Source organism: Eretmochelys imbricata, chromosome 1 (genome assembly GCF_965152235.1).
Source record: "Eretmochelys imbricata isolate rEreImb1 chromosome 1, rEreImb1.hap1, whole genome shotgun sequence".
Lineage (NCBI taxonomy): Eukaryota > Metazoa > Chordata > Testudines > Cheloniidae > Eretmochelys > Eretmochelys imbricata.
Window position 1 is genome coordinate 303,298,656 of NC_135572.1, and position 8,610 is coordinate 303,307,265.

The following is an 8,610-nucleotide window of genomic DNA, read 5'->3' on the forward strand; positions in this document are numbered from 1 at the left end:
ATGAGTATTTGCAGGATCAGGGCCCAGGTAATCGTGAATGCCAACACTGAGTCCAATGCCTATTCATATGCATTATCTGGACTGAGAAGGCAGAGATGTTTCATTCCTGATTAGTGTAAATTCAAATTCTGTGCCATCCATTCGTTATAGTTAGGAAAATATAAAATAGCTCCTCCCTTATCACTCAGATGAATCTAAGGTTTTTCCTATACCATGGAATTTACAGCACCCATATCTCGGCACTGATTCTGGATATGTGTGCAGGAAACACACCCCTATCCAAACTTGGCACTGAGACTGACCCATTAATTAGACCCATATTCATGTGCCATAGTACTTTTTTTCCATAAGAGTGCTCAGTGGGACTACTCCTGGAGTAAGGTGCTACTCCATGTCACAGTATCAGACTCCTGCTCTTAGGGACTCCTGAAACGGCATCAATACTTGTAAAAGCTTGTAGCCATTTAGGAAAAGAAGTTAGAAGTTTGATGGGGAAGAAGGGTAGTCAGAGAGTCACGTATCCTAAACCAATCAGTAATACCATATGTTGCTTACTCTTAAACATCGGTACTTTTGTCACGTGGTGATAAATGAATCAACTTTTATTATAAAAATATACTTTATTTAAAGTCTATGTATGTCTTGTATGAAGACTCAGCTAATTTATTGATGTTTAGCTTCAATGACAATATGTACACCTGAAAATATATGAACTATTTAAATAGCAGTTTGACATACTGTAGTAACTACAGAAACTGATTTACGCACTACCACTGAAATCCACTCTACCTGGTGTGTCAAACCCACATTCACACATTATGCCTTATTTAATATTTCAACTGTGTAGGTTAACAGTGTAAAATAAATAATTGGCAAAGCCATTCAAAACTATTTTCTTTGTTAATAATTTACTATTACTGCAAATGTCATAAAACCTTTATAAATTATTTTGTTCGATCTTTGCAGACAACATGTAGCTTTAATTCTGAAAATTGCCTGTCAGAGATTAAAACTCAACAACTATTTCCTGGCCAAATCCTACATTTAAGAATTTTTAAGTAGCTTTGTACTTTATTGGAGTCTCTCCTGAAGCAGTGAATAAACTCATAGTCACTCATCAAATTTGCTTCATTACTAATGGATAAACCAGCTGCTTCTGATGATCCCATTCCATTCAATGAATTGCTGATGATCCCCATTGACTGCATCTGAATTGAAAACAGAATATGTATGACTGTAACTTGTCAATAGGTGTAAATGTGCATAGAACCAAAATGCTCATGTTGAAGCTAACAAAATCAGGGTTTATAGAACACCACTAGTGAAATCATCAGCTAATGTAGACTGCTCACCTCCAGGTTTTTTATGCAAGTACTGAAAAAATATGTGCAAAGTTCTCTAAAGAAAGGCTGGTATTGCATTTCCTGCTATCCAGGGACTACATAAGATTCTTACTAGCCTGAAGTGGTCTCATATTATTTCAAGAAATTCTGCCTCTGGAAGCAGAACTTTGGCAATGCTATCAACATAACACCCTTTGAACATGGAGTAGGTAAAGGCTACTCTTCAGTATGGCTGCCCCATCTCAAGATAGTACAGTGGATCAGTTTTCTTCAGACTTGTAGCTTTATTTAACAAGCTTCATTTAGTAAGGTGCTAGGCCTTCTAGCAGGTGCTGAGCATCCGCAAGAGCTGTTAATGTCAATGCAAGATAAGCACCCCTTAGAAGGACTGGCCCCCGGGCAAGATCAAGCCCAGACTCAGTGTAATATGGAAAAATACTGTCACGTGACACTGTTTATGCAACAAGCAGTTTCAATTTGATATTGTTTCCTTCTTATACTTTACTATTTGTGAAACCTTGGTAGCACGTACATAACTGCCGTTCCCTGAGCCTCTCATCCAAGAATTTCCCCAAAACATGCTGTAGAAATGGGCCTGAGCTACAAACCTGGATACAAATATCCTGAACTTGGGCGAAGTTTGAATCTGTTTTTGAATTTTATGTTTGGCCCCAAGTCTATGATGAACTAAACAAAAATCTAGATATTAAATGCCCCTGAATTCTGGGGAAGTTCTAATCCATATTCATAGCCAAACTGAAGATTGGGCTTCTCCGTTTATAGCTCTGTCCTGTGAAGTGCTGTTCAATTTCACTTCAGTGGTGGCTGCATTTCAGTGGATGAAATGACCCCTCTGCTGTATATGCTGAGTTCTATGTCAGTTTCAATTTGTATCTTACGGTGGTGAGATATTAAGGGGTTTTCTTATTTTTTAAACTGTTTAGTGGGATGTCTGCATGGGAACAAACATGTTAATTGTCAGAGACATAAAGAAAATAGGCCTGATTCTATATTCCTTGTTCAGTCACAGCTCCAGCTGAGTTTAGTGAGAGTTGTGAGTGCACATGGAATACAAGATCAGGCCCACTATCTGGCAATTAAAAGTGAGAGAGCTGCAAATATAATCCGAATCCACAATGTACATTTACCAGAAGGCATTTGTCTCGGGGCTTTAAAATGGTTATGAAAGTAGCTGGGGTGGAATCCAGAAAGGGGCTTAGGTGTTGTGACATTCAGTGTTGCAATGCCTAACTTTTAGGCCCCTAGCAAATCTCAGGAACAACTCCGCAATCCACAACGCTGAGTTAGGTGTCCAGGCTTCTTAGACAATGAATAGGGAGAGAAAGCCACCTAAGAATGAGATCCACAAAAGCCAGCATGGTAGGCAGGAAGCCGCCTAAGCTAGCCAATAGGAGATGCTGACATGCTAAGATCCTGCTCCTTTCTCAGAGATAAGTGCCTCAGTCCAGGATGCTGGGAAGTGCCTAGCTCTGCTAGCTATCCATGAACAGGAACCCTGTCCCTGGCTTAGGCACCCATGTAGTTTCTTGCCAGAAGGAGTTCGGTGCTGGCCTTGTACCACACAAAACATCCAGAGAAGGAAATGGTGCTGGGACCCACCTGATCACTTTTAGTCCAGTACTCAACTGAGATGTGGGGGAGACAGGTTCAATTACCCCCACTCTGGCAGGCAGGGAAAAGACTGGAAGTGGGGTCTCTTACCGCTCAGGAGTATGCTCTAACCACTGAGCTATTGGATAGTCTGATGTGGGGCTCCCTCAGCCTCTCCTGCTGAAGCTGTTCCACTGTGAACACTTATGCTAAGGTTATATCTTGGTAACTGAGAGCGGAATTTGGCCTCGAAGACCCTTTGGTGTTTCAGTATAATTGATATTAGAAAAAATTAGGTTGAAAATCTTGCCTTCTCTGTTACTTTCTCCATTCCAGTCTTCAACTCATGCACCATACTGCTGATTTGCTTTGCTTTGCTCAGGCTATCACTAGAGAATTCTTGATGATGACCAATATTCTGGTCAAAGTGGGAAAGTGGTTCCTTCCAGGCTTGCAAGAGTCTCAGTATCAAGTGAGTTAGTTCTTCTCTCTTGAAAACAAAATATGAAAGAACTTTCTTATTAGCTTGCATCAAAGCATATGAACAGTGATGTTCTCATTGGGCACAGTATACTTAAACAGGTACTGACACTTAAAATCTGGGCACACTTAAAATTTCTATGCATACAATTCATAACTAACTTGCAAATATTTAGAAAATAACGGTTTCATGGGCTTCTTTTCTCTAGTTGTACATTTGTATGAACAAAAAACCAAAATGACTTTGCACATGCAACTTCTTCCCAAATTGCTTAGGATCTCGTTCTGTAATGTCTTAAAATGCATCCAAGTGGTGGTACTTCATTAAATAGTGCTAAATTGAAATCAAATGCTAAACTGCCAAGTTGTTAGATGGAAAAAGTCTTGAGGGAAAACTTTCAGAAGTGCCGAAGGCCCAGGTCCACAAAGGGACTTGGGCGTTGCAATATCGAGCACTGCTGCTCTTAACTTTTAGGTGCCTAGAAAATCACAGGAACACCACTGAGATCCACAAAGCCTGAGTTAGGTGCCTAGCTCCCCACACAATGAATGGGGAGAGATAGCTGCCTGAGGGCTGATCTACATTGGGAGCTTACATCAGCATAGCGACGTCTCTTGGGGAGTGAAAATCCACACCCATGAGAAATGTAGCTATGCCTTCCTAACCCTCAGTGTAGACAGCACTAGGTCAATGGAAGAATTCTTCCATCGACCTAGCTACTGCCTCTCAGGGAGGTAGATTGCCTATGTCAATGGGAGAAACCTCCCCCCCCACCTTTGGCATAGGTAGGGTCTATGAAGTGCTGCTGAGGCATAGCTGTAGCTGTTTTGCTATTGAGGTATAAGCGTAGTCTGCAACCCACAAAAGCCAGCCTGCTAGGTGGAGAGCCACCTAAACTAGCCAATGGAGAGCCTAATGAGAGGGGTGTGTGATGAGCCTGGCCCCTCTCAGGAAGATAAGTGCCCAGCCTGTGGGGAGGTGCCTATCTGTGCTTAACAATTTACAAAGGAAAACCCCTCTCCTGGAATCAGGCAGCTTAGACATCTAAGGAGTTTCTGGTGGGAATGAATTAGGCACCTGCCTCGCTCCACACAAAACACCCAGAGAAGGAGTTGCTGGTTCCTACTGTCTAACTTTTAGCTCAGTGGTTGGAGCATTCCTTTCGGATGAGGGAGATGCAGCTTCAGTTCCCCCTCTATCTGAGTGGGGATGTGAACAGGAAGCTTCCACCTCTGAGCATTCTAACCACTGAGCTATGGGATAGTTTGATGTGGGGGCTCACTCGGTTTCTCCTTTTGAAGTTCTTCCACTGTGGCTAACTAATGAAAGAGTGATTGGAGCAGGGGGACTAGATTCTGGATCTCCCACCTTCGAGGTAGGTGCCCTAATCTCTAGACTACAAAGTCTCTCTCTCTGTGGCACAGTTACATTTCCACTGTGGATAAATACTTAAATAGACATTGGGCCAGAGAGCATGAGAATGACTCTGGTTTAGTGGTTAGGGCACTACCTGGTAGGTGGGAGACAGGTGCAGTTACCTTGTTCCAATCACTCTTTCATTAGTTAAAACTGTTCCACTTGGCTAACAAGAGAGATTGAGGGAGCCCAACATCAGAATATCATGTAACTCAGTGGTTAGAGCTCTCCCCTGAGAGGTGGGAGACCTTCCTGGTCAAATTTTTTACTACCTCTCAGGCAGAGTGGAATTGAAGCTGGGTCTCCCACATCCCAGGTCAGGAGTGACCAACCTGCGCTTGAGAAGGAGCCAGAATTTACCAATCTGCATTGCCGAAGAGCCACAGTAACACAGCAGCGGCCCCCTGTCAGCTCTCCCACCCAGAGTCTCCCACCCGCCATCAGCACCTAATCCTCCATCCCTGCGCCTGCCACGATCAGCTGTTTTGTGGTGTGCAGGAAGCTGGGGGTGGGAGGGGAGGAGGAGCAAGGGCTCAGCAGACTGAGGGGAAGGGGCAGAGGCCTGGGGGAAAGGAGTGGAGTGGGGGCCAGGGCCTGAGCAGTGAGCACACTCTGGCACATTGGAAAGTTGGCACCTATGCAAGGAGCCGCATATTAACCTCTGAAGAGCAGCATGTGGCTCCGGAGCCACAGGTTGGCCACCCCTGCCCTAGATGAATGCTCTAACCACTGGGCTAAAAGTTGGAAACCCCTCCACTTGTGAGATTTTTGAAGTGGGCCCCATGCAGTAGGCAGCCTCCGAGCACACCTTAGGTGGCCAAATGCCTTTGTCCTCCCTGGTTCATGGATTGCTCCAGAGCTTATGTAGGAGATATGCCTCTGGATGCATAGGGAGGCAGCCATGCGCATGCTCAGAGGCAGGAACTTATGTACCTAGGGAATTTTTACGCTGAAAAACGTAGGCACCAAGTGAGTATAGGTACCTATAGGGTTTGGCGGGAGTTTTGTGGATTGCAGTGGAGTCAAAACTGGGATTTAGGCACCTAAATACCTTTGGATCTGGATATATGTGACTTAGACTTAGGAGCCTGTCTCTGACTTTCCATGAGATTTAAGCTCCTAAATGCCTAAATTGCTTTTGAAAATGGCACTTAGATTCCCAAGTCCCTTAGCTGCTTTTGAAAATTTTATCCTTTCTAAGCACATCTGTTTTCACTTGCAAAGAAAGAGAAAAATCACAGGAAGAGCATTTCCCCATTATTTTAACCATCAAAACCAAAGAGAAACGTTGCGAAATAACATTTTTGTAGATTTCTTTTCTCCCATTTTTTCTTTTTATCCATCCCCCTTTTACAATATTTTTCACCTTGTCTTTGTGCCTTTGGCTTTTCAATGACTGCTTTTTGTCACTACTTTTAAAATACTGATTACTTTCCTTAGCTTTGAGCTCCTACAGTTTCTTTGCTTGATTTCTGTTCCTCACTATATTTTTTTCTTTGACACATTTCTGTTTAAAAATGTTGGCTTCTCTTCCCCCCCCCCATGGTTCTCTCATAATGGCTTTCTAAATTTTTACAATGGCACTGGTTAATCGAATTTATCTGTAGAGTTCACAGCTACTTCCTAGATTTGTCTTTCATTGTGCCAGAGTAAATTAAAGGGAAAATGTATCCCTGTCTGTCCTTGGGGATGTTTGACCTTTGTTTAAGTATTTCAGTGCCTTTTTTATAACTAATGAATGTGAATTAATCTTATAGAGACTCACAAACATTATTTCTTACAATCAGAAGGAAATTGGGATTCGTTCTGAGATCTCAAATTCATCAGCTACCCTGCTTACACTCTCCAAATAGGTAGGATGCAAGAACTTTAAAGAGGAAGCATCAGCTATAACTAAGGCTATGATTTTGTCACAGAGGTCATGGAAGCCACAGAATCCACGACTTCCAAAGACCTCTGTGATTTCAGCCCTGGCGGCTAGGAGTTGCAGGGTCCTGCCGCCTCCCGCAGTGGCAGGGAGCTGTAAGGTACCCCGCCACCCGAGGCACCGGGGGTACCCGACAGCTCCCCGCCGCTGCAGGCAGGGGGTACCCGACAGCTCCCCAGCTGCTGCCATGGGGCAGGGGGACCCTGGGAGCTCCCCTCCGCCGCTGGGGGCAGGGGGACCCTGGGAGCTCTGAGTCCCCCTGGATGGTGGGGGCCCTAGAGCTCCCAGCCACCCTGCAGCTGCCCAGTCCCTTCCCATTTTATCATGGATATTTTTAGTAAGAGTCAGAGACAGATGAGGGGCTTCTGTGACATTTTTTTATTGCCTGTCACCTGTCCCTGACTTTTACTAAAAATATCTATGACAAAAATCTTAGCCTTATCTATAACATTCCAATGGTACAAAATCCCCCTGGCTGGGACTATGCTGAGAATTCACCTACTAGCCACGTGGGGCTCCCTACCAGCAGGTTCTGAGCGTTTTCCACTTCCTTTGAAGCCCGTGGGAGTGGAGGGTGCTCAGCACTTTGCAGGATCGTGCCTGCCTCTTCAGTGACAATATTCCTTCCTTCCCTCCTTAGATAATAACTTCAATCTGGCACAGCTCAGTTTGACAAACCGTCCCCTTAAGTTTCCCCATACAAACAGTGACCGTATCTGACATCACTGCATGTCATATCAAATCCAGTGCAAGCTTATAAGGCCTTACCGGTATTTTTTGAACATACTCCTTGCCATTAGGCGTTAGCATCCTTGAGGTGTGGCATTTACCTGTCCATTTGCCCAACTCGTTTCCATTGGGTAGAAAGTTTTTTTCCTGGGGGGGGGGGGGAAGGGGAAAAACCAACACACATATTGTAGAACTGTAGTTGGAACGCTGGTGGTTTTCAATTGCTATTTTGTCACTTTGCACATCTCCTTTTACCAAACCCCCACATCACAGTGAAAACGCGGAAATACAGCGGGATAACTCGCGAGCAGACCTAACCCATGGAGCTACGATGTCACACGTGGTGTGAGTAAATAAATACTGAGCATCTGACAGTGCCCAGACTTTCCTGCTGCTCCCGTAGCTGATCAGCGATACAGAACGGAGACAGCGAGCAATGGACCGACCGCGTACCCAGCCCCGGGTTTTGAACAGTCGGGAGGAGAGAGGAAGCCAGATGCTCTGGCGAACATGCCCTGAGGTCGGAGATCGCCCCGTGCCCGGCGGAGGCGAGCCCTAGGAGAACAGGGGAGCCTGGGGCGCGGCGGGGCGGGGCACTCACCAAGTCCAAGTAGAGCGCCGTGGAGAGGCTGTGTAGCCTGTCCGAGTGCTGGATCACCCGGTCGAAAAGATCAGACACGGACAAGAAGCGGCAGCCCGAGTCTCCCTGCCGGGCGCAAATTGCCACGGAAGCGGCTCCGGGCGGCTTCCCCAGCAGCCAGAGCAGGGCGCACAGCCAGGCGTAACCTGCGAAGAGCGGATGGCTCAAGACCAGCCCGCTGCTCCGCGGGCACCGCTGTGGCGCCGCCTGGCGCCGGGCCGGGGTCCGCTGCTTACCTTGGCGCGCGGCGCCCATGGTGCAGGCGGGAGCGGCGCGCGGGCGGGCGGGCGCCGGGTCGGGTTGCTCTGGGATGCCCCTGGCTCCCCTATATATGCGCGCGTGGAGCTGGGCACGAGGGGGAGCTGAGGACACGCGGGTGCGTGCGGGGCGGCTGCTGTTCGTCATTGCTGGGTCCCTCAGCGCGCGCCTCCGGGCTTGCGCGGCCCGCAGCGGGGATTAGCCA

The 8,610-nt window shown here is 46.3% G+C and overlaps 1 protein-coding gene across 1 annotated transcript; it reads right to left on the minus strand.

Moving 5' to 3' along the window:
- Positions 1 to 1,013: 1,013 nt before the first annotated feature.
- LOC144259516 (prolactin-like) lies at positions 1,014 to 8,402 on the minus strand. Its single transcript, XM_077807766.1, has 4 exons — positions 8,109 to 8,402; positions 7,547 to 7,654; positions 3,265 to 3,444; positions 1,014 to 1,208 (listed from the first exon to the last, which is right to left on the minus strand). Exons 1-4 carry the CDS (start codon positions 8,400 to 8,402, stop codon positions 1,014 to 1,016), a joined length of 777 nt encoding a protein of 258 aa, XP_077663892.1.
- Between the last annotated feature and the right edge of the window lie 208 nt (positions 8,403 to 8,610).

Excerpts from the sequence above, each read along its gene's own strand:
- LOC144259516 (XM_077807766.1), bottom strand. The coding sequence starts at position 8,402 with ATGGGCGCCGCGCGCCAAGGTAAGCAGCGGACCCCGGCCCGGCGCCAG. Across the intron at positions 7,655-8,108 it reads CGGCGCTCTACTTGGACTTG|GAAAAAAACTTTCTACCCAA; the intron begins GTGAGTGCCCCG and ends CCCCCCCCCCAG. Across the intron at positions 3,445-7,546 it reads AGTATGTTCAAAAAATACCG|AGAGAAGAACTAACTCACTT; the intron begins GTAAGGCCTTAT and ends TTTGTTTTCAAG.